The sequence below is a fragment of the Peromyscus eremicus genome, chromosome 4 (genome assembly GCF_949786415.1).
Source record: "Peromyscus eremicus chromosome 4, PerEre_H2_v1, whole genome shotgun sequence".
Classification (NCBI taxonomy): Eukaryota; Metazoa; Chordata; class Mammalia; order Rodentia; family Cricetidae; genus Peromyscus; species Peromyscus eremicus.
In genome coordinates, this window is record NC_081419.1 from 2840973 (window position 1) to 2865583 (window position 24611).

The 24611-nt window shown below is 51.9% G+C and overlaps 2 protein-coding genes across 3 annotated transcripts in view; one reads left to right on the forward strand and one right to left on the reverse strand.

Moving 5' to 3' along the window:
- Positions 1-8759, forward strand: part of Ddx31 (DEAD-box helicase 31) — a 71539-nt gene extending 62780 nt beyond the window's left edge. Inside the window, exon 19 of one of the 2 annotated variants that reach the window (XM_059259919.1) lies at positions 6951-8759. In XM_059259919.1, coding sequence (XP_059115902.1) covers positions 6951-7231 — 281 coding nt within the window. In that variant the 3' untranslated portion in view covers positions 7232-8759. The remainder of the gene's footprint in view (positions 1-6950) is intronic. The other variant, XM_059259918.1, reaches the window with a different exon arrangement.
- Positions 8760-11839: 3080 nt separating this feature from the next.
- On the reverse strand, positions 11840-17915 carry Barhl1 (BarH like homeobox 1). Its single transcript, XM_059259009.1, has 3 exons — positions 17450-17915; positions 13526-13748; positions 11840-12134 (listed from the first exon to the last, which is right to left on the reverse strand). The coding sequence occupies exons 1-3, from the start codon at positions 17913-17915 to the stop codon at positions 11840-11842; spliced, it is 984 nt and encodes a 327-aa protein (XP_059114992.1).
- Positions 17916-24611: the final 6696 nt, after the last annotated feature.

Consider the following 24611-nt stretch of genomic DNA (forward strand, 5'->3'; position numbering starts at 1 on the left):
AGAGCACTGACTGCTCTTCTAGAGGTCCTGAGTTCAATTCCCAGCAACCACATGGTGGCTGACAACCATCTATAATGAGATCTGGTGCCCTCTTCTGGCCTGCAGTCATACATGCTGTTAAATAAATAAATTTAAAAAAAAAAAAAAAAAAAACAGGATTAGCTTGTTGACTCCTCAAGAAGAGGAGTGCTGCTGGGTGCAGTGGAGCACGACTTTAATCCTAGCAGAGGCTGGTGGAGCTCTGTGAGTTCAAGGACAGCCAGGGCTGTGCAGAGGGGCCCTGTTTCAGAAAGCCGAAGGGGAAGAGGGGCATCGAGAACCAGCCTCCAATATCACCAGTGTGCCATACTCAGCATGTGAAATGTGAGTTGTTTAACAGCAGCCGGTCATCTCTCCAGAGGACTCGTGCTCTCTGCCAAGCTGGTTCTCTCATGTACATTATCCTATGGAGGTCCCCCCAGACACTGTGACTAAATGAGAAACTAGAGCTCAGGCCAAGCCACTCCCCTCTCTGTATCCTTACATGTTCTGTTGGAGTGCTGATTGTTTCTAGAGTCATCTTGTAACAAGTACATAACCCTGTAAAGGGGACTACACTATTTTCTCTTTTACTGTGTGTGTGTGTGTGTGTGTGTGTGTGTGTGTGTGTGTGTGTGAAAGAGAGAGAGAGAGAGAGAGAGAGAGAGAGAGAGAGAGAGAGAGAGAGAGAGAGAGAGAGATTGAGATTTTAAACAAGGGTACGTTTTGGCTTGTATGTCTTATGCTTTTGTTTCTTACAGCAGCTAGAATGCAGTATGCATGTGGAGGTCAGAAGACATCTCCGTGGTGTCGGTTCTCTCCTTCCACTGTGTATGGGTTCAGGACTGTGATCAGATTCAGGTCAGCAGGCTTGCATGGCAAGTGCCTTTGCCCAGAAAGCCATCTTTCTAGCCCAAGTGGGTTTTTGTTTTATGTGAGGAGATCATTCTTTATGTAACTAAAGAAATGGACTTAGGGCAGGAGACCAGGTTGTATATAGAAGAACGGAGTTTCACACCATCTAAGTGTTGAGCCCTAGGGTGGGATTTATGGCTCTGCTTGTGGGGTAGCCGACAGCAGGCTTGTAAAGAGATACTTGTGGGTAAGTTCTGGCTCTGCAGTGGTGTCAGTTTCTCTGGGTGCAGAGGTAGGAAGTGCCATAGAAAAGGCATGGTTCTGGAGTTGGCCCTTCCTGAGTAGTCCCAGCCCTAGCACCTGGTGACAGCCTCTGTAAAGTGGGAAGGGCAGGAGGTTGTCACCTAGTGCGTGGGATTGTGAACGCCAGGCCTCCAGTGCAGTGCAAAGTGGCCAGGAAAGGCTTGCTTCTCTTCCCCCATCCCACTCCTGATTCCACCCTGGCCTTGCCTTCCTTTTTGTTTGAACATCCTTCTGATGATTGGTATGGCCTGTACTTTAGTAAGCCTTGTGTTTCAGTGGCTTGCCACTTTCAGGGATGCCCACTCCATAGTGGCCCCAGCACACGGTTAAGAGTTCCCAAAAATAGGCCAAGGTTTCCACCAGTGGCTCTCTATGAGACTCCAATGCTGTGTATGTACCATTTGCATATAGAAACATGAGGTATTATTTCTCATTCTGACTAGAAATAATGCCTAATATAAATATTTTGTTTTTTACTTATCTAACATGCATTAAAAATAACATGAAATCACAAAAAAAAAACCAAAACATGAGGTGCTGGTGTCACCTATCAGATGGTGGCCCCTTATCCCTTCCCCCTTCCACTTTCCCATATTATTTCTACTAATAGTCAACACTTACCCATCCAGTTCATGAGAACCATTCACACATACAGTAGAGACTACCGAACACAAGTGCCCGGGCAGTCACTTCTGGTGGTACATACAGCTCATGGTAAGTGTCTGTAGGAACTGTAACTCAATGTCCACTCAGCCAGGCACTGGCCCTCTGCCATGAGTGATCTGCTTTTATGCTCTTGTGGCTGCAGATGAGGCTGCCTGAAGCCACACTGCTGTCAGCATGGTGGAGCTGGAATCCATCCTAGGCCTTTCAAGTCCAGGTCAGATCTGACCAGCTCGGCTAGATGATTGCGCACATAAGAGTTCCTTTCCCCTTTCAGGGTCAGGGCCTCATAACTGTCCTTGAAGATCACCTTCTGAACCTGTCCTTTTGATCCTATAGAGAATTGTGGGTATGCTGTCATCTCTCTGTAAATGTTATAAGTAGACTTAGAGTATCACCCAGGTCACAGACATGTGGTAGACAGGAGAGGCCCAGAGGGCTGAGCCCTGGATGTGGGCCCAAGATTCTGCCCCAAACAGCTTAATATTGGCATTCCCAGAATCTCACCATAGCAGTTTTACATATGCTTGCTTTCCAAGTCTACCTGCTCTTCCTGATCTTAATAATCCATAACATTTTTACAGAGGACTAAAATAACACCAGTACTCTTCCATGCTGTTGCTGCTTGTTCTCTATGCTCAGGCCCTTTCTGAACTTGTGGCTGACTTCAGGTCATCATCAGCTAGATGACTGCCAGAGCTGGGGCTCTACTCCTCTGCCTGCTCCCACCAGGGCTGAGGAAGCTCACTCAAGTCCTACCACTGAAGGGTTCTGGTGCAGCTCTTGCCTGAGTCACCAGGTAGGAGCTCTGTCCTCTCCCACATGGAGCATGAGTCCTACTGTCGGCAGACATTTACCAGTTCCCCAGTTGACACTCCTGACATTGTGCCTGCCCCTAGTGCAGTTCCTCAATAGCCTTATTCTCTGATGAGTGCCAGATGTTCATGTGTCTTAGTTAGATTTCTATTGCTGTGATAAGTACTCTGAGCAAAAGCAACTTGGAGAGGAAAGGGTTTATTTCAGCTAACAGCTTGTAGTCCATCTCTAAGGGGTGTTGAGCAGGAACTCAAGGCGGGAATCTAGAGTCAAGAAATGAAGCAGAAACCATGAAGGGTGCTGCTTACTGACTGGCTTCTCATACCACCCAGGGTCACCTGCCTGGGGTGGCATCACCCACAGTGGGCTGGCCCTTCCCGCATCAATCACTAATCAAGAAATGCCCCACAGGCCAATCTGTATGGAAGCATTTTCTCAATTGAGTGAGGTTCCCTCTTCCAGGTGACTATCCTTCATCAAGGTGACAGAATAGTAACCAGCACATCGTGCTTAGGACTGACTTCTGCTATGTGTCTGCTGTTGCAGCAGAGCCCGCTAAGACAGACACGAACTTAGCTGGATCCTGAGACTCAGATGCACCCTTGAGTGGCCAGCCTGCCACCAACATCTCTGCCCAAACAGCCCAAAGCTGGGCCCAGATATGTCACCTTTCCTTCCCATCAGGTCGGATGTTAGGTGGCATGCCCCCCTTCAGGAAGGCACTCCCTTCTCTTTCTGTCATCTGAAAGCCAACAGAACCCTTGATGATGTACTACCATTTCCTCCTCAAGTTAGCCAGGCACAGTGGAGAAACTTAGAGTCAGCCAGAGGTCATCACTGCCTTCTGAGTCGTATACATGCACTCAGAGTCTTCCAGATTAGAAAGCAGTTGGAGGGGAGAATTGGTCCTTGAGCTCTCTAATGGCAGTGCAATAGAAGAAGGCCAGAAGGCAGTGGAGTTTGCATAAGTAGAAATCACATTACACTGTGTGTTTCCTATAAAGAGGATACACTGGTTTCCCCCTCATTATTAAAGGAATACATGCCCATTTTAAAAACTAGAAAGTAGAAGCCAGAAGTTACTCAGAAACTCACAGTCTAAGATTAGCTTGGATTTACTGTTGAGTGTTATGGGTGATTCTTGGGAAGAAATAGTTGCCTTAAGGCATCGTAAAGCAAAGATGGCGTTCAAGTAGTATCCATCAAGAAGAAGGTATGTTTGAATGGTTTTAGAATCTTATAAAGACTTTGCTGTGCATGGCCCTAAAGCTATTAAAAAATAATAATAGATTTAAAACATGTCTTTTTCTGTCCTTAGCCAGGTGTGGTGGTGCACATCTTTAATCCCAGCACTCAAGAGGCAGAGGCAGGTGGATCTCTGTGAGTTCAAGGCCAGCCTGGGCTACAGAGTGAGTTTCAGGACGGCCAAGGCTCTATTACACAGAGAAACCCTGTCTCAAAAAAAATAAATAAAAGAATGAATGAATGAAAATAATAATAAGTCCTGTTGTACAAAAGAATGGTGAGCCAAGCCATGGGTTCCATTGCTGTTTGCCAAGGAAACTGACTGTTGAGTTTGCAGATGATGTTGAGAGTACTGTGCAGTCCTCCTTCAGGGTCCTGGGGGCAGTGGGTGATTGATTACTAGTTAGGTTGACTGCCTTACTAGCAGTAAGTGGCATCTGCCTGTCCTGCTGAGTAATCCAGCCTGGAGAACTGGGTCTTCACCCTTCACTGTGAGGGAGTTCCCTGCAGTTAGATAAACTGGTCTGTTGCTTGGTAACCACAAGATTTCCACAGTGGAGGCTCAGGAAGCCTGAGTCAGAGGGTCCAGGTATTGGGAGGGCTAGAAAGTTGGCAGAATTCTGGGAGAATAGCAGCTTGTCAGAAGGCATGAATGCCGAATGCATGCTTGGGTTTAGAGGGGTTCACCTTCCCATCTGCACTGCACCTTCTCAGCTATGGGCCTAAGAACAGAGGAGGAAATTGGGAGTTGGCTGTGGGAGAAGTACATCTTGTTGGCATCCTTTTGTGACAGCACTGAGGCCCTGCAGGGGTGTCTACCTACGAGTAGCCTGAGTTGGAATGTGTAGCAGCTTGTTTGCTGCTGGGTTTGCATGAGATGGCTAGAAGGTGTGACAAGGATACATGAAGGTGAATGGGAGAACCTCTGCCTGTTAAGCATCCACTGCCACCAAGCCACACTTTCGAGAGTCGGTCTGGTAGTGTGGCCCCAGAGCTTACCTCCCACCCAGCTCTCTGCCTGTGGACCAATATGTTCTAGGGCATTGCAAGGGACCCTTGTGGAGGGTGTTGTCTATGGAGGTGTCTGCATTGGGCAGCTGAAGGCATGGGTATGATGCTCTGAGCTGCTTCCCACAGCCTGCACTTGCTCTGTAGATAGTTAATGTATCAGTCACCAGATGAGACTCTGGTTACTGTTGTCTACAGTGATGGCAGGAGCATGCACTTTTGCTGGGGAGAATATTTTGACTGAAATTTTGCATATCTTGAAACTCAGGTTGTTATATTTAAAATTATACATATTGTGAGCACCTACTTCAAACAAGAGGGAAGAAAAAAGTGTCCCTTCCTGTCAGAACCTTTAGCTCTGTTTGTCATGTAACCTGACTAAAATTAAACTGCAAGAAGTTGCGGCCTGTGCTGTGAAACAAGTCAGTGCTCAACCACCACAGCCTGCCTGTCTATGTGCACAGGCCTGGAGCTCAGACCTGACCAGGGACATAGCAGTCCATATGAGAAGGCCAGGGTCAACAGTACTGCTCCTTAGGAAGTGGGAGGGCACTGTAAGTAGAACCTGCCTCTACCCCAGGTTGACTCTTCCTCTTGCAAGAAAAAAAAAAAAAAAAAAACAGGCCTTAGTTTCAGTCTGCAGGCCTTAGTTTCCCCTGTATAACTCTGATCATGGTTCCCACAGCAGCATCTGGCTGGCTGGCGCTTCAAACCTGTATCTACAGCTACATGGCCTTAGCAAGTTCTCACCCTCCAGACCACTGTGCCTGCCTGTAAATTGAGGATAATACGGATGCAGGGACTGCTTCCCTGTGTGGTGCTAGTGGTCTTGGGCCCTGCCCCAGCATATGTGCTGAATAAACTTCCAACCTTAAATATCATTGCTAACACACCCTTCCCTCAAATCTTTTTTCCTAGCAAGGTTGATTCTTCCTCTTACAAGAAAAAAAAAAAAACAAAAAAAAAACAGGATCTTATAACTGCAGCCCTGTGCTCTGGGTGGGATTATAAATGGCTTCACCTTCATTATAATGGGATCTTCAACCTTCTTAATAAGGCTCATAGCACAGTGCTGGTTGTGTCTAATTCTTGGATTTTAAAGGACTCCTGTTTATTTTGTCCAGTCTCTGTCTACCACAGCACAGAACATGCTGTCAAGTTAGAGCCGATGGCCTATTTTGAGCTCCTTATACTGAGTTTTCCTGGGTCACTGTCATGTGGGGTGCTGAAGGACTTGCCAGAAAGCCAGTATGGACTTGTTGGTCATTGCTTCTGAGTTGGTGTGTTTTATCCTTGTGTTTCCATTCTCAGTATATATATATTCATATATCTTCAGTATATGATTGAATTTCTGCATGTTTCCTATTCTGGTCAAGTGGTGAGACGGCTGTCTTTCCTGAAGTTCCTGGGCTTCTGTACTGAACCTGATATCAGGCTTTGGCACCTTGTGGGTTAGGACCAGGAAGGAGCTTCTTCCTGCCCCAGGTCTGTGCGGCTGCTCAGAAGGCACTTAGGCTTGTGTTTTGCAGGATCAGGGTGTTTTGCGTTCTCTAGTGAGTGCTAGGGAGTCTGTGTAGATCCCTGCCTTCAAGTCTGGCCTAGCAGGGCACTGTGCCCACAGTCTGCCCTCAAGGGTTCATCCCTGAGGCCCTGCACATGGAAGCTTTGCAGCTAACTGTTTTTGCACTGTCGGGTTTCTGTGGGCTTTCCCATCCGCAGGCAAACTGCTGTCTCATACAGCTCATTTGCCATCAGAATGAGAGTGTACATTTCTTCTCCCCCCACCCCCATGAAAACAACACAGAACAAAGCCTCACTTTTAAAAATGCCATGATATTTTGCCACCGTTATGAAAATCTGTCAGCACCGTATCTAATCTTCTGGTGCATAGAATATCAAAACAAGTGCTACTGAAGAGATTGCTCTTCTGCTAATACAAAAATGTCAGCCTCCTGGTCTCACAGCCAGCTGCTGTCAGCCTCCTTCCAAATGGGAAAGAAAGAAAAACACTAAAGTCTTCCCCTTTGCTGTTCTGTTCTCAGGCCTGACCCTTGGAGGAAGATCCGGAATAAGCACCACCTTGTGCTCGCTGAAGTCCTGCACTCAGAATACTCAAGTGGGCTGGAGGCTGGCGGCTCGAAGGGTGGCAAGCAAGGCAAACAGCGGGGCTTTCGGGTGGTACCCAGCAAGGCCAGGCCGCAGAGAGAATGAAGCTGCTCCTACATCCAGGAGCTCACCACCAACCAGCAAGCTTCTTTTGGTTTTTAATCTCTCTGCAGGACCAGGTCAGGGTAGATCGACAGACCCTGTGGCTTTAGATTGATGTCCTGTTCTTATCAGGGAAGCTTCCTGAACACAGACCTGTTGGAGGAGGAGCCCTGATGGAAACCAGCAGGCAGGGGCCAGTGCTAGACAGTCACCTGCCTTTGCCCAAGCCTCTTGTGAGATTGTGCACAGGGACAGCAAAACATCCTGTGTGTCAGCCTGGAAGAGTGTGGCTCCTGGCGAGCTTGCCAGATGAAGCTGTCACACATGTATTGCATGAGTGTTGTAAGATGGAATGTTAAAAACTGGAACTGAGCTTGTGCAAAAGGATAAAGTATTTATTGAATAGCTATTGTCTTAGTGTCTGCATGTTCTGTGAGGAAGGACCGAGAGAGCTTTCACTTTGGGTCAGAAACACTGCTTTCTTCCATAAGCCCAGCATAGCGCCATGTGCGTTGCCTCCCCTTTCATGTCCACAGAAGACTAGCTCGCTCTGGGCTAATTGACTTACTGTTGCCTTTTTATTAGCTGCCTTTGAAGTCAGAAGGCACCAGCACCCGAGCTCGCCTTTTCCCATCGGAGCCTGTCTTCTCTTGGAGGTCTGAGGTCTTTGTGTTGTGACCTAGACCCAGAACCCCCACACACCATTGTGTTTCTGGGAGGTTTGAAAGAGGACCCCTGGAGCGTATTGATTTCCCAATAAATGTAAGATTTGGACATTACAGAGGACTCATGAGAGAAAGGGTTAAAAAGCTCAGTGTGCTCTGTTTGGGGTCCTGTGTGCCCAGCCCACCCTGGCCCTCTGAAGCCCTAGGGCAAGTACTATAGGCCATTTTGCTCCTCTCCCGAGAGCAGGCAGGGTGGAGGATCAGTTAACACCAACACTAGGGGAAGAAAAAACCCTGTGCAGGGGGAGCATGGCCTTGCCAGGACTGGCAGTCACAGACTCAGAGCCTGCTGGTGATGTTTGTGAGGATGCTCTGCAGCTGCAGCAGCTGTGGAACTGACTGGACAAATCAGCCGCCTTTCTTTGGATTTGTAATGACTCCCATGCTTTTGATGGGAAATGAGGACTCAGACCATGAGGAGTCACCCAGCTGTGTGAAAACAGGATTAGTGCCTGTAATCGGGGATGGCCACATAAAAACCTGTGTCTGCCTCTCAGCAACGGGCCCTAACAGCTCAGCTGCAGGGCCGTGAGGTGAGGCGTGCTGAGACCTTCGCAGTGACTAACCCTGAAGTTGAAATGTACACATGTAGTTTTCTGACTAGCAAGGGTGTCTTGTTAAAGATGCTGGTGGACTTGGTGCTTAGGTAACATAGTACCCAGTCATCAGGAGACAGACTTGGCAGCTTCAGGGTTAATGTTCTCTCAGTTTAAACAACCTTCAAATGAATCTCTTACGGATCTTGATAGGATGTACATCCCAGGTATCAGTTGGACACAATGTTAGCCTAATTCCAGTGTACATAGTCTGATTTTGTGTGTATTTTTAATCATACCTTTTTTGTAGGGTCCCAGACTTGGCATTCTCTCAAATCAGCCTGGTTACCATATTAAAGTCTCAGGAGATTCAGACAGCAAAGGGGGTGCTGTGGCTGTAGATGCTTGTTTTGGGGTCCAGAGCCTTGCCCATTTGCAGCCCACTGCTGTCCATCTTGTGAAGAGCCACCACTGGAGGGCAGGAAGCCCTGGAGCAGCTGTCTGCAGTGGGACATCGTGGGTGTCCTCCACTCCCACAGAAGCCAGGGCCAAGCAGAGCCCGGCCGAGGACGGTTCTGATAGTCAGGGGGCCGCTTTGATTTCTCCTCCCTGGCACAGAAGAGAAGGGGAATGGGCCTCACAGTGCAAGTGATTCTGACCTGCCAGTGGCTGGGTCCAGCACTTCACAGCCAGCAGAAGCCACTCCCAGAGATGGAACTTCAGACCTTTGCAGCGACAAGTTTCCCTGATGGAGAAGTGATTAACAGGCCTTTCCTGTTTGCCTCCATGACCACCAAACTTTACCAGTCTGCTAGACCACAGAAAATATAAAGCCAAGTTGTTGGGGTAGTGCTCCCAATTTAAAAAGAAGAAGAAGAAGAAGAAGAAGAAGAAGAAGAAGAAGAAGAAGAAGAAGAAGAAGAAGAAGAAGAAGAAGCAGCCCAAGTTCCAAAATCCTCGTAGCTCAGGGACAGCTAGAAAAGCCAACCTCTTCAAACTTGGTTGCCCCTGCCCTTTGGAGGGAGTCCAGATTTAGAAGAAAGAGTGCGTTTCAGGGCCTGCCTGTTGTTTGGTCCATGGGGGTCTCATGGTCATTCTTTTTTTCCTGTTTTAAATGAGGGCACCCAGCCCCTGGGTTAGGAACAGAGAAACCAATTTAGCCTTGTAAATGGATGGGAGGCTCAAGCCCACCTCACTGCAGAGGTTGTGGAGTTATTATTACAGATGGGATGTGCGGGACAATTTAAAATATTGTAATTATAAACTTGTAGGGAAGCCTTGTTCTTCATTAATGTAAGATATGAAATGGCCTCTGCGGTACAAGGACAATTACATAGTCAGAATGTGTCTGCGGTTTACACTGCACTGTGTAAATGTGAGGGTGGCTGCTCCAGCCTGCCTCCTCCACTCTCACAAAATGAAAAGCACACCACCGCAAGTTGTCCTTTGATAGATTTTTAATATGATTTTAAAGAGTTTTGTTTGGTCTCATTCTTATTCAATGAGATTAATTTAAAGCACTTATCCCCTGGGTTTAAGTCAATCCGTGTAGGATTTGGGCAGGGTTTGTTGCTTGGGGGGTTTTGTTTGCAGGAGGCTATGAGAGACTCCTTTCCCACTTCATTAACCCTGAGTTGGGGACAGTCCCCCTCACACCCCACCACAGCCAGATCGAGGGATTTACCAACCCGCATTCACATGCAAAAGAACTTGAAAGCCGAGGGGCTCCTTGACTTAATTAGCTGCTGTGCATTTTGCAAAATTAGAATAATACCCCCACCATCCCAGAAAAGAAAAGCCTGGGTGTGAGGATGCTGGGCGGTGGGGGAGGAAACAGTAGCCGAACTGGCTGTGGTTGCGGGGGGTGGGGGGGGTGGGGGGGGTTTAATTTCTGAATGCGCCCCCTCCCACCACTGCCAGGTTCTCTCCCAGAACAGTTGGGCCAGAAATGCTGGGAGGGTACTTTGCTTGCAAGCATCCAAACTTCCCGGCATTTCTTCCATCTTGTTGGTCAGTGTGCTGCAGGTGGTGTGGGGGAGGGCAGCACCTGCGCCCATATCCCGGGAGACCGAGCGAGGTCAGGAGGTGACCTTGGCCCTTTGAACGTGATTTGGAGTCTGACTCCCCTGAGATCTCAGAGCCAGAGGCGGGTGGTGCGATCTGCCCCCTACCCCGCTCCCATTTCTCCCAGGGCGAAGGGGATGGGGGGGAGGGGTAGATGATGGATCGGGCAAAGGGGTTGCCTGATGTGGCGTCAAGCTCGCGAAGGCCCGTGGGGTCCTACCAGGCATTAGAGACTAGGAGCTGCGGGTAGCCGGAGCGGAGGGCGCCGGGCCGAGGAGGGTGGGGCAACAGGGAGCGGCTTCGGAGTCCATCTGTCTGCCCCGCGCCCGGGCCGGTCACCAGCTGCCGGCGCCCTAGTCTGAGCCAGATGAGTCGGCTCAGTGAAAGCTTCGTGACCTGCCACGCAGCAGAGGGAGGCCAGGCACTGGCCTTGCCCCTGGTCCCCGTGCGGAAGCAGGGCGAATCAGATGGGGAGGCCAAGAGCTACAGGCTCGCCTCGATGTGGAAACCGGGAGAGCCCTGGAAGTCCAGCTGGGGTCTCCTGAGTATCATAGCACCCAGGAACCGTGGAGCGGGCCAAAAGGGAGAGAAAACTTTACTTTTTGTGAATGGAGGGAAATGTAGTGTAAGATGCCGAAGTTTCTTATGAAGGAAGGGGTGGGAGAGAGCCTGAGCGGGGACCAACGGACGGTAGCGCGGACAGGCGCCTGGTCATTTGTAAGAAGTTTATTTCCACATTTAAAAAAGAGAACCCAAGAGGCCTGGCTGCCCCGGGACCTGGGTGGAAGGGAAGTGGGGCTGGGGGCCCGGATGCATGGGCAAGCCCTCTCGGCCCCTTCCTGCCCCACCCAGGACGGGGAGGGCACAGGCCACAGACTCACTGATTCACGGACACTGTCACGGGCTCATGGGTCACGAATAAATAACTTCATATACACTTTGCACACTGTATGTACAGCTCTGCCGCTAGCCCGGGGCTCAGGGAGAATAAAGGAGATGGGGGGGGGATGCTCCGTACAGCACTCCCACCGTGTCCCGCAGAGGCACGGGGAGAAGGTTGGACCCGAGGCTGGGGCACTGGAGAGAGCCAGTCACCGGCGTCCCCTTACCTGCTGCTGAGGGGACAGGGAGCACTTAGGGAAGCCCGCAGGGACTTGGGGTTGGGTGGGAGGTGGGCAGGGGCGCGTATGTACATCCGGCAGGTGGAAGTGGCTCTGGGGTGGAGCAGCCAGGAGAGAGGACGCAGCGAAGGGGTAGCCTCAGTGGATTTATCCCTCTCGGGGACACTAGGCTGCGGCACTGCGGGGAGTCGGGCAGCCCTGCCCCGGGGCGACGTGAGGGACCCGCGCCCAGCCTGAGCTGGGGGCCCCGGAGCACGGCTAGGGGCAAGAGGGCGCCTCACCGAGGCTGCGCGGCGCGCGGGAGGACACCGGGCAGCGGGGGCAGCGGCGGGGGCGGCTCGGTGGCGCCCTGGAGTCCGTGGATGAGGATGCGGGGCACCAGAGGTCTCTGGAGGGCAGGCGGTGGCGCACTGGGGCCGCGGTACAGATAGAGCGCGGCACCCGGGTCCAGGTTGGAAACGAGACTCTGAGGGTAGAAATAAGGCGACGGGAACATTCTCTGGAGCGCCGAGTAATTGCCTGCCTCCGCCAGCAGCTCCAGCCCCACGGCTGTCTGTCGCTTCCATTTAGTCCTGGAAACCGAAATCAAGGCAGAGGAAGGGATCAGGATTAGGACACTCCACAACCCTTACCCCTTTCTAGTGATTGGCACAGAGAGCCACGAGGTGGCCAACAGGGAGAATGCTAATTTGTTAATAAATAATGGATTCCCAAGTCAAATGCATCATCGCATCATGCATCATCCCATCTTCCACTGGCTTTACATGACTGTTGTCCCCATTTTACAGATTGAAACCTTGACGTGTGAGCCAGTTTTCATGATCATCTACAAGTGGCAAGTAGAGCCCCTGCTCCAAGCCAGACTGTCTGACTCCAAAGTGCACATACAAACTCACAGGTCGGGTACCCTCTGGATGTGCTTCCCCTGAGGAGGCCTAATGACACTGGAGTGACAGAGAGGGTGGCAGAGCTGGCTACTGGGTAGCCAACCCCCATGGGGGTAGCCCCAGAGGCCTAGGGGACTCCAAGCAGAGATTTCTCTGGAGGAATGCACGCACTTTCTCTCCGTGTCTGACTACACTCAGGCCACCTAGGTTTGAGGCCTGGGGCTAGCTAGTCCCAAATCCCTCTGGCCCAGAAGTTGGGAGGCCTAGGGCAAGGCAGATGTGAGGAAGTAAAACTGGAGGCTCTGCACTCACCTGGGGTGAGGTTGGGCATGCCTGCCTGGGTTCCATGAGGTGGGCTCAGGCACACTAGCCCTGTTTCCCTCCCCGAATAATTCCTCATCGTCATAATTGTGTAATTACTGCAACGAGCCTTAATTATTTATGCCTGAAGCCGTAATCGGTATTTATTATTAATGGGGCTGTGTGTTCTGAGGCTTGTTTATGGAAGGCACCATTCCTGCCTCTGCTAAGTATGTAGGAGAGTGTGTCACTATGCAGACTGACATATCTGTGCACGTGTATCTTACCGGTGTGTTTCAATCCTATGAATGTCCAACAAGGAGATTAAGAAGCAGGTTCAAGACCAGTGTCCTAATACCAATTTCCCAGTCTTTCTCTCCCAGAGGAGCTGGGGTAAGGAGAGCCCTTTCTTGGCTGTAAATGCTACTAGGCCACTGATTCCTAGTACAACCACCTCAGGACCTCTCTGTTTTTCTGGAGACTTGGACTGCCACTCTCCCTTCGTGGCTTGGGCCTTCCATCTGAAGAGCCCAGAGGCCTCAAAGCCTAGCCTAAGCCTGGTTCCTTGGTGACTTAGGCTGGGGTGGAGCAGGGCTTGACTCTCTATTAGCCTCTGTGCCAGTTCACCTGTCTTGGAAGTCAGTCTAGTGTCCTTTCTGTCCCTCACTGTGGGGCTTAGGACAAGGTCTTTTCTCAGAGCCTCAGTTTCCCTACTTTTACAGAATGGGAGAGACCCAAGGCCCCGACCGACCGACCACCCTGCAGCCAAACTTCACCTGCGGTTCTGGTACCAGGTCTTGACCTGCGTGTCCGTGAGGTTGAGCGAGGCAGCCAGCTCCATGCGGTCTTGCACACTCAGGTATTTCTGCCTCTCGAAGCTACGCTCCAGCTGCGCCAGCTGATGGTCAGTGAAGGCGGTGCGCGCTTTTCGTGGCTTTTTCAGGCGCACAGGGGGACTGTCCCTAGAGCTGGAGATCTCGCGATCACCCTCCTCCTTCACTGCGGAGACACAGAAGGCATGTCAGGGCTCGGTAGTGCTTGCGCCCTGCCATCCCACTCCCCACTCCACAAGGCACAGACCTCTGCGTTTCCGAAGCACCAAGCGCACAGGGACGCATCGGTGCCAGGATTCCCTCCCCTCAGAAGGGTGTGAACTGCGAGTGAGTGAGGAGGAAATGGCGTTAGGAAGTGCCCGGGGGCAGAGCCGCTGGCAGCTCCCTGAAGAAACTCAACCTCCCACCCACCCCACACAAACACGGGGAGAGAGAAAGTCAGCCTCGGGGCAGACTGGCCTTGTCTGCCACTGGCCGAGAACGGGTTTTTGGGTAGTGGGCTCCGCGTTTGGGCGCAAAACTCGCATGGAGAAACAAAACCCTATTCGCTCCTCAGCACCCCCTCGTCCAGAAGAGCAGATAATTGTGCCCACATCTCACTGACCCCGGGTTAGCCAAGAATCTGTAGCGAAAGATTGATTCCTAGGCCACTTCCGAACTATGCGGGTGGAAGGCCGGCAGGGTGCGGGTATCTGCGAGCGCCAAGCGCGGGGAGAGAGACTCATCGTCCCTGGGCACGAAGGGCTGTATGTGTCACCGAGGTAGGGGCTTCGTTGTGCCCACTGTGGCTCCCACCCCACCGGCGTAACGATCCTGTGGACAGCCTTCGGTCAGGCAAATGGCCATCTGTTCCCCGCTCCTGAGGTCCACCGTGGACCGGACAGAGCTGGATTAGTTCATTTTCCTCTACTTTCGTTGGGGTTGACTTAACAGAAAACATTTAATCGAAAGAGTCTGGCATCTCATCACCTTCTCTTAAGGCGAGATTGGAACGGAATAGTCCACTTCTCCCAAAATAACTCTTTGGGCTGGGCCTCCCGCCCACCCTACCCCCTGCTTTCTTTATTTTCTTTTATAGTGAGTTTCATTGTGCGTGGCGTTTGCCATGACAGGGTTCAGCTGAATGCGAGGTGATTCCTCTCTGTAGGAAACAATAATCCGGTTAATTGAGCCACTGGGGAGGGAGGCTTTTCAGCCGGAAAGGCAGGGCTTCCCGGCAGGGAGGGAGCCTGGAGCCCCAGCACCCGGGCTCACAGAGTCCTGGAAAAACTGCCCCAGACGGCCTTCAGCCTTCTGCCTCCGCTGGGAGGCTTCGGAAGCCTCAAAGATAAAGATGAGATTTCTCCCTGGAAAGCCTAAAGCTTATCCTTGTTCAAACTTCAAACTTGATATTGCAGAAATCTTACTTTACCCTCCCCTAATTACTTGGATTAGTTATAACAACCCCCCATTCTGGTGGGATGGCCAGCCACTTTTTTTTTTTTTTTAAACTTTAGTCCTTTCCTGACTCTGCTGGAGCCTTTGGGACTCTCACCCAGTTCAGTCTGACTGTCTGTCTACCTTGTGTCCATTTCTCAGACTTTGACCTGCATCCCATCAGTCTAGAGCCTGCTGGCTGGAGACCCTTCCTGTGGGGAGTGGAGACCTGGTTTGGTTTCTCCTAGAGCCCGGGCTCCAGCCAATGTGCTGTGGCCACCTGCCTTACTTCCAAAGCTCTGTTCCAACTTCAGTAAATACTGTTTAAGGAAGCTTTCATGCCAGAAGCTGTGATGGGACTGGCCTGTCCCCCACCCCTTCCTCATCTCATCCTTGGAAGAAATGGCTCAGAGTATTCCTCTGGCTAGGCGGTGGTGGTACCTGGTTCCTGTGTCTGTCTCTCAAACCAGCTTCCTAACTCTGCAAAAGTCACCCCGTTTGAGAAATGTGCTGGGCCTGGCTTTGCTCTGCCAATGTACACACACACACACACACACACACACACACACACTTTTCACTTCAGAGAGTTTTAAGTGCAAAAGCCTGTGCCTAGAGGTGGCTGGAACTTTCTGCAGCATCCTGTGCTCCAAACCTGTTTAAGTGATACGTAGACAGCCAGCTCTCGGCTCTCTCGTCATCCCCCTGCTCAGATATCATCAGGGACAGCAGAAGAAAATTGATATTCCAATTATCTTAAACGAAATGGAATCTCTCCTCAAAATCCTGCTTAGGGGCAAAAACATAAAAGGAGGCAAATGTTCGCACAGGCAGGGCTGGACCCGATTGCTCTTTGCTCTAACCATGAAGCTAGATAGAGTTGGTTACAAATTGTAAGGAATAAAATACACACACACACACACACACACACACACACACACACACACACACAATGTGATACATTATATCTGCCTTTCACTCACACACCTTTCTCCAAGGTGAGTTCTCTTTGCCTCTCTAAACAGGTGGGGGGGGGGGCTGGGCCAAATTTCCCTCTTCCTGGGTGCTGTAGTTGAAACTGTGAGCTTTCTAGAGATGATGGGTCCATGGCCTGGTTGAAGGAGGCCTAGCCATTTCCACTGGGGGAACGAGACAGAGATGAGGTGTGGATGCTGAGTGGTTTCAGTTTGGAGTTCAGGTCTCCCCTCAAAGGAATTCTTGGTTGGGAGGAAGATTAAGTGAATCTAACTAAATAGTTGTGAAATTTAGTACAAATGGATACCAGGAGATGCAGGCAGCAACCAAGTGTTGGTTCAAGGAAGGATTTGGGGAATTAATTGTAATAGTTAGAAAGCCGGGAGAAGTCTCCAGCAGGTCCTGGTTTTCAGCTGGTTGGCATAGAGCTCCATCCCCGCTCCCTCTGACACCCAGGGCCTCTGCCACTTAACTTCTTCCTGAAAGAACCTTATACCCCTGGACCTAATAAACAGCTAAAGTCAGGGGGGAGCCTAAAGATAAGAAACAAGACTAAAGAACGCTTTCTTTCTTTCCTCCCTCCCCTCTGTTCTTTTTTTCTTTCTTCTCGTCCTTCCGCCTTTCTTTTTAATACCACCTCAGCTCCTTAGTTAAGACAGAATGAAAAGGGAGCCACCACAAAGATTCCCAAAGTGAAAGTGGGGGTAACTGGACCTACCACTCAGGTATCTCTAGGTCTTCAACACAGCTTGGTGATCACTACTTAAGTAAGACCCGACTCAGAGAGAGAGAGAGAGAGAGAGAGAGAGAGAGAGAGAGAGAGCAGCTGTGTGGATGTGGATGTGGGGTCCTTCCCCCTCCACTGGACCTCAGAACCTGTTCCAGCCAGCCAGCGGGCTAGGCTGCCTGTTCCTTCTTCAAATTGATGTCTTCATTTGCAGGTTTACTGGCCTAAGACTACACTCCTCAACGGGTGGGGAGGCCCACTTTCTCCTCTTGTTGGGAAATTCAGATTCAAAGCCAGAAGATTCTTACTGTACTAAGGGCTCTGGCAGGAATTTTCTGCCAGGCTTTCACTCTGACAAAACAGCACCCTCCAAGCTTTGCACTGTTGTAAGCTTTCCTCCCGGGAACCTCGGAAGGTGAGCTTCCTGTCCGCCAGCACAGCTGGCGGAGGAGTTGTGGCCCCCGTCTGGAACTTAAAAAGTTTGCTTTGTGCATCTGGTAAAGCTTGCTCTCCCTTACACACACTGTCTCCCTCAGCCTCACACACTTCTCCCGGCCGGCCACACACACTGAACTCCTTGTTGCTCCAGGGTCCAACCTTGGGGCTGGCAAAGAGGTCGAGACAAGACCAACTCTCAGCCTGGGCCTGAGGGACCCCTGAGATGACTATGTGCCTGTCTCCAAGTGTGCTCTCAAGTTCTAAACGTCACTTTTTAGAAACACCCATATCCCGTTTTCACCTTGTTTTCTTACCTTTGTATTCAGAGTCCGACGAGGCGCTGCTGACACTTTTGTCCAGCTTATCCCGAAAGTCCTCCCCGGCCTTGGCCGCAAGGCGGCCCCCAGGCTCAGGGGCTGCAGGCTGCCCGCTGCTAGAGTAGGGTGCACAGGCCGCGAGAGGTTTGCAGTCAGCAAGGATGTCCCTGATCAGAAAGGAGGAGGTGACGGTTCGCGACTGGGCTGGGGCTGAAAGCTGCCCCGGCTGCAGGTGAGAGTCCAAACCTGGGCCAGATGCCGCACCGGGCCGCGAGGCACTGGTCTCCAGACAGTCTCTTCCCGGCGAGGCTGGCGAAGAGCAGTCGCTGCTGCTCTCTGAGCGCGGACTCAGCTCCAGGGGTGAACGGCAGTCCCCAAGCAAGGGGTCCCCCTTGGGAAGGGCGGGGCTGCCCGCTCGGTGGGAGAGAATGGAGTCAATCCCAAAGCCATTGGAGCCTTCCATAGCCAAACTGCGACCTGTCCTCCCCAAAAGCTCCCCACCCACCCCCAACCCCAGCCGCCGCTGCCCCTGCCCCTAGCTGCGGGCTGGCATGGGGAAGGCGGGCAGGGAGCCTGTGGGCACCTTGGACGGAGTTCAGCCTTGGGGGAGCCCGGGAGCTCTGGGCCAACCTCCTCTGCGCATTACATCCAAAAGGGTTCAACGCGTCTTCTGCAGCACCGCGCCGAGCAGCCGAGCCGAGGGGGGGTGGTGGTGGGAGTGTCGGGGAGGAAGGGGAGGAGGGCGCGCCAAGTTGGGGAGAGCCAAAAGGTAGAAGAACGGCCTGAGGGCCCCTTTAGCACAGAAGAAATGCGAGGCTGTCGGAATCTGAATCAAGATCGTCTTTTTAAAAAAGCAAAATCCAAACCGCACGCTTCCTCCAGGCAAACGGTAGCCGAGGGCAGGGGTCAGCACGGCGGAGAGCAGCCGGCCCGGGCGGCGGAAGCCGCGGGCGGAGAGAGCGCACCTGCAGGCCTCAGCACCGCGGACAGCGGCGGCGGCCCGCGGCTCGCGCCGCTCCACCTGGCCCCGGAGAGCCTGCGTGCGCACCCGGCCTCGCAGGGGCCGTCAGCACCGCGGACAGCGCCCCGCGGCTCCCACCGCAGCTCTCACCTGTCCTCGGCGCACGCCTTCGCCGCCCCCCTTCCTTTAAAAAAAAAAAAAAAACGAACTTGTGTCACTTTTACTTTGGGGCTGGCTTTTTTTTTTTGTTGTTTCTCTCTCTCTCTCTTTTTTTTTTTCGTTGTGTTGTGTTTTTTTTTTTTTTAAAAGGGGACTCACCCACGTGTCCCCGGAGTGATGACGCTGATTGGCTCCGGTCGATTTTGGGGGTGATGTCACGGCTCCACAAGCCGCGGCCCGATTCTTTTCCAGTTTGATTAAAAGAGACACTGAATTAATTACAGCACAGACCTGTTTACCGGCGATTTCCACACAGTTTGCTTTCATTAGGTCGGCGATGACGCCCCTAATGAAGATGATTAGCTGAGGGGGGGCCGAGGCCGGTGGGAGGAGGGCCAGCCCGGCTGCGTGGCCTGTAGTTGGGATGAGCGGCCTTGAAAGCCTTTCCGGAGCTTGTCCACAGTTATTCAAGCTACTCGACCGAACTGCGGTCGTAAATCCCTTTCCTGTCTCCGGTTTTTCTTCCTCATCCCACAGAAAGGCAGCAAAACCCAATGGAGAAAAGACTGGCGTGCGTAGGGAATCCCTTTCCTAGTACGAAAAAGAATTTAAAATTTTGTTTTCGGGGTGTTTTGTTTGGGTTCTAGATCTCTCTCTCTCTCTCTCTCTCTCTCTCTCTCTCTCTCTCTCACACACACACACACACACACACACACACACACACACACACGCATGCAGGACATGGCAGTCCTCTCCTTCTGGCCTCTGGCCTGCTGTCCTGGAGCAGAAGGGTAAGCCCGGTGTCTTTCAGAGAAGACACCCCAGCGCTGCCTTACTCGGAGGCAAGAGTAAGAGCTGAGCCGTGGGAAAGATCAAGTCTAGAATGTTAAGGGGACCCACGGATATGACTGTGGCCCGAAGTAACAAAGAAAGCAGTGACCTCTTCGTCCCCAGCCAGTGGCCTCCCTGGGGCTCATGTCCTGAGAAGCTAGTGGGTTTTAGATACGTGTGTGTGTGTTATGTACCTCTAGACAGGACAATGCAAGTTTTGAGCTGGCACAAAGATGACGACGATGTCTAAGGCCAGCTTGGTAGTCAGCGCCCAGCCATGGCTGGCCTGGGTTCTATTTTCAAGGCAGGGCTGAAAATGAAAACACGGCCTTTTCCCCTTCGCCTCTGGACACCACTACTGCGCTCTAGTTCCGCGACTTTTGGGGGTCAGCCTCTGGTAGTGCCGGGGCCCAAGACCCCAAAGTAGCTGCGACGGAGGGCGCCTGGATTCTCTGCGCTCAGCCCCCGGACCGACGGCGTCCACGAGGGAGCACAGCTGCGCACCTGTGCAGCAGGGGCCCGAGTGGCCAGCCCAGCAGCTCGCGGGGAGCCCAGACTTTCCCTTTAGGCGCGCTCCTACCCCTCGTCCTGGGCCCTTGGGAAACTATTTGAGGCCCGCGTCCAGCTCGGCGGGCGTCCGAGGCCGCGGTGGAATCGTTAAGCGCCGCCGCATCCAGCAAACGCGTTCTCCGGCCGTGAGTGGCCCCTCGCAGCGCGCAGAACGGAAACTTGGTCCTCACCCGGGCTGGGCCGCCGGTGGCCTCGCGCCCCGCTCCCCCGCGCTCCCTCTGCTCCTGCCGGCAGATTGGAAGCGGCCTCGCCGCCGGCCGGGCTGGGAGCGGAGGACCCGCTGCTCCCGGGGGACGGCGGAGGGCCAGGCTCGGCTGCAAGCTGTCGGGGAGGCGGGAGGGCGGGGGCACCCGGCCGGAGCTCGGCCGCCCCTGCGCTGGGTGCCTCCCGCCGGGCCTTGCTTGTCTTTCTTTTCAGTTTGGTGGATGGGGGTGAGAGTCATAAATCACCGTGAGCGGGTGTCTCGGGGGCCTTCCTTGCCAGCCTCCCGCTTGGGCTTCTCTCCTGCTGCAAGCGGGTCTCTCTTCGGCTGCCGGTTGCCTACACCTCCGCTGCTTCTCATCTCAGGAGGACCCTCATCTTTCGTAGCACCCTGAGTCCACATGAGTCGAAGACATCCCACTCTTTCGGGTCCTGTAAACATTGCTGCGGCGGCCGGCCGGCAAAGAGCTGCGGTTTCTGTAGATATCATGTCTCCAGCCTCCTCTGCCTCAAGGGCTCCTAGCAGCTCCTGCCCTGGCCAGCCTTCTAGGTCTTAGACTTCGGTAGAGATCTCGGACCCAGCAAAAGTGAAGCCTATAGCTCACAGTTCAGAGTCCAAGCAGGCAGAGAGGAAACTCAGCTCTCTCTTAGGGCAAGGGGAGAAATAAACCAGGCCGGGACTCAAGCTCATGCAGCCCTAGCCGGCTTCTCTATGCTTCTCCGAGGCCCAAGAACATTTAATAGCCAGTTAATATAACACCATTAGTATTGAATTATTATTGTAATATAAATTATTGTAATCTATAGCAATATAAAACATGCTGTGTGGGGTGTTTCGTCGGGAATTTAGGGTCTAGCCCTCTTTCACGTAACTGCTTCTTTCCAACTCTGGTGTTGACCAGAGGTACTTCTCCAGCCTCCATCATCTGGCAGGCTCTTGATCCCAGCCTGTTTGAAGCAGCCTGAAGGAGATAGGGGAAATTTTCACCAAGTGGTCCAGACAGTCTGGATCCAATGCACTCACTCTTCAACGGGGAAGCCTGCTTGACAGGGAGGGGTGTCAGATCTTGGAGGTCCTAAGTGGTTGGGTGTGAGCCTCTGCGAGTTTCCTAACCTCTCTGAGCACCCCCCCATACACTTATGCAGTGCACAGTAGGATGTCAACCTGCTTCCCAGACACCTGTCCTCCAGCACTTCTTGGCCCCTCCCGAAGACTTTGGGGGACCTTGATGGAAGGAAGGAAATCTGATGAGCATTTCTATGGGACCAGTCAGTATTACCCCACGATCCAGAGCTGTCACCCCAGCATCTAAATCTCTTCTTTCAGACTTCCCACCCCAGACCCCGGAGTTTTTCTCCCAGCTTCCCGCTTCCTCTAGCAATTCCTTGTTTCAAATTCCAGTCCCCACGTGCCCCCGCCCCGTGTGAAATTACCTCTCATAGATCCAGAGCCCCTCAAAACCCAAGAACACCTCACCAGAGAGGTGGGGCCTGGGCGGACAGGTGTAAGATGGAGCTTCAGAAGCTGGCTCCCCTGCCTGCCTCTGAACTTGTCTCCTGCTAGGGGCTCGGGTTTCTCTTTATACAAAGGCACATACGGAGCCTTCTCCTAAGACCAGGGGGTGGGAGAGGCCTGTGGGTGTTATGAAGCAGCCCAGCTGTAGATTCCAGCCTTCTCCATCAGACCTAGGCTTGGCTTTGGGTCAGGGCTAGACCTGGACGCTTCCTTTTCCCAGTTCCACCTCATCCCCCTCCCTCTCTCTTCTCCCTCCCTCTTTCCCTCACACCACTCAGCCCTGGGATTGGACACAGGCTTGTTTCTGCTCTTTGTGATTACCTGGCTCTGCAGGCTGAGCCATACAGAGATGTTTCCGTGTCTTCGGAATGCCCCTGAGGTCTGTGCTAATATATATAAACAGCCGCCATTCAAGCTTTGGAGTCGCTGAAGAATGGGGCCAGGTGATTTTGAATACTGACTCAAGAACGGAGCAGAGGGATTGGAATCCTAGCTCCAAATCTCAGACTGGACCTAGTGACCCAGGCAAATCTTCATTTACGATGTTTATTTTATCCATCCTGAGTTTTAGATTTTTTTATTTTAAATGATTGCACTTTAAATATTGTCTTTGTTGCTGAGTTATTTTGGTATTCCCTTAAAATCTGCATGTGCTCTATTCTGGGACCCTGAGAAAAGTCACTTTTCAAAAAAAGGGCAGGTTGCTTTCTGAGCCTGTTTGTTTGGTTTTCTGATTTTCATTTTGTTTAGTCTTTCCATCTATAAAATGAGGCTGATGACACCCCATTTTCTGGGGTTCTTCAGAGGCATCTCCAAACTTGGTTCTGATCCTGAAGAACAGCTATTGTGCATTCATAGTTTCACAATTACGTTCCTGCCTGCAGACTAGAGGCCCCAGGCTCGGTTCCCCTGGGCCCAGGAGACGTCCGTTCACCCTTTGCCCAGGACCTTCCTACCAAAGCCAGTTCCTGGGGCGGAGGATTGGGGGTGCAGTTTAGGCCTGAGGGTGTCTCTGTGCTCTCAGGCAGGTGGGTCTGAAAGACTCTGGACAAAAAGCAGCCTTGAGGCCAGGCTGTTCTCAACTCTTTGTATTTGTTTAGGTCAAGGCTCTGGGGAGCTCCTGAAACCAGACGAACACATTCTTCCCTTTTCTCCCTCCCTCCCTTCCTACCAAGTCTGTGCTTCATGCCAGATGCCAGCAAGTCACAGGCTGTCACAGAGGGATCCCTTCTTGTATGCTCTATCTAAATAATCCCCTTCATAGCACTGAGCTGGGGCTCAGTGGTAGTGAATTTGCCTAATATGTGTGAGGCCCTGGATTCCAATCCTAGAACTAAAAGAAAAAAAAAAAAAGCTTTGTAGATTTCCCAGCGATAGGTCCAAGTTTGTCATTTCCCTGCGTCCAATGTGAGGAACTGGAATCAAAAGTCAACCTGGGTCTGGGGACATAGCTCAGTGGTAGAGCGTTTGCCTTTCATGGGCAAGGCTCTGGTGCGTTTTCCGTTTGTCCCCCACCCCACCCCCCGCATGTGTGTCTTCTTTCCCCATGATGATAAGTCCAAACATCGAAGGATTTTCCCAGGGAAAGGAAATGAAGAAAGGAGAATGTTTTGGTCCACAAGGACAAGTGAAAGAGAAGGTGCTAGGTTGAAGACACAGAGCAGTGTGGTCACAGTGTGGTCACAGTGCAGGCCCATCTCAGCACCAGAGCAGGAGTCTGCTTGCTGCTGCAGGGGGGTGGGGAGAGGGTCTGTCTGCACCCTCTGTCTGTAGTTTTAAAGCCAGCACTTAGCTAGGGTGCTAGGATGAACAGATTAAGAAGGTCAAGCTGCCGGGCGGTGGTGGCGCACGCCTTTAATCCCAGCACTCAGGAGGCAGAGCCAGGCCGGTCTCTGTGAGTTCGAGGCCAGCCTGATCTACAGAGTGAGATCTAGGAAAGGCGCAAAGCTACACAGAGAAACCCTGTCTCGAAAAAACAAACAAACAAACAAACAACAACAACAATGACAACAACAAACAGTGCCAAGCCAGGGCTGGGTAGAGAGGTACATGCCTATTGTCTCGGTGTGTGGGGGTGGGGCGGGAACAGCAAGTAGGACAGCAGCTGGGATTCTCAGGGAAACCTTGTCTAGGAAATAAAAAACAAGTGGTTTTTGAGACAGGTGTCACTACACAGGCCAAGCTGGCCTTGAACTCAAAGAGATCCACCTGCCTCTGCCTCCTGAATGCTGGGATTAAAGGTGTGGCATGCTCAGCTTTCAGGTTGGGTGGGGTTTTTTTTTGTTGTTGTTTTGTTCTGTCTCCACCTCCCACAGGGTTTCTCTGTAATAGCCCTGGCTGTCCTGGAACTAGCTCTGTAGACCAGGCTGGCCTCAAACTCACTGAGAGCTGCCTGCCTCAGCCTCCAGAGTTGCTGAGATTAAAGGCATGCACCACCACTGCCCGGTTGGGTGTTATTTTGTTTTTCTAATGTAGTATTACACCTGGATCTCAGGAATGTCAGATCATGCAAGTGCTTTACCACTAAGCTACACTCCCAGCTTGGAGGAGAACAAGCCCTCTCTGGACCCAGGGACCTCTCTGGGAACTGGAATTGGATCCAGGACTATGAAGTGTCTCCGGCAGGTGGCAGACATCCCACTGATCACAGTGCTATAGAAGTTATATTTCAGAAGCAGCTCCTTTCTTCTGGCCAAGAAGATTATTGTCTGGGGAATGGAGCTACAGTTCAGTTTGGTAGAGTGCTTACCTAGTGTGCTTGAAACTCTGGGTTTGATCTGCAGCAAAAACCGAGTATGGTGGCTCACGTCTGTAATCCCAGCGCTTGGGAGATGGAGGCAGGAGGATCAGGAGTTCAGAGTTATTCTTGGCTAAGTAGAGGAGTCAAGGCCAGCCTGGGCTAAATGAGACCATAGGCTTCA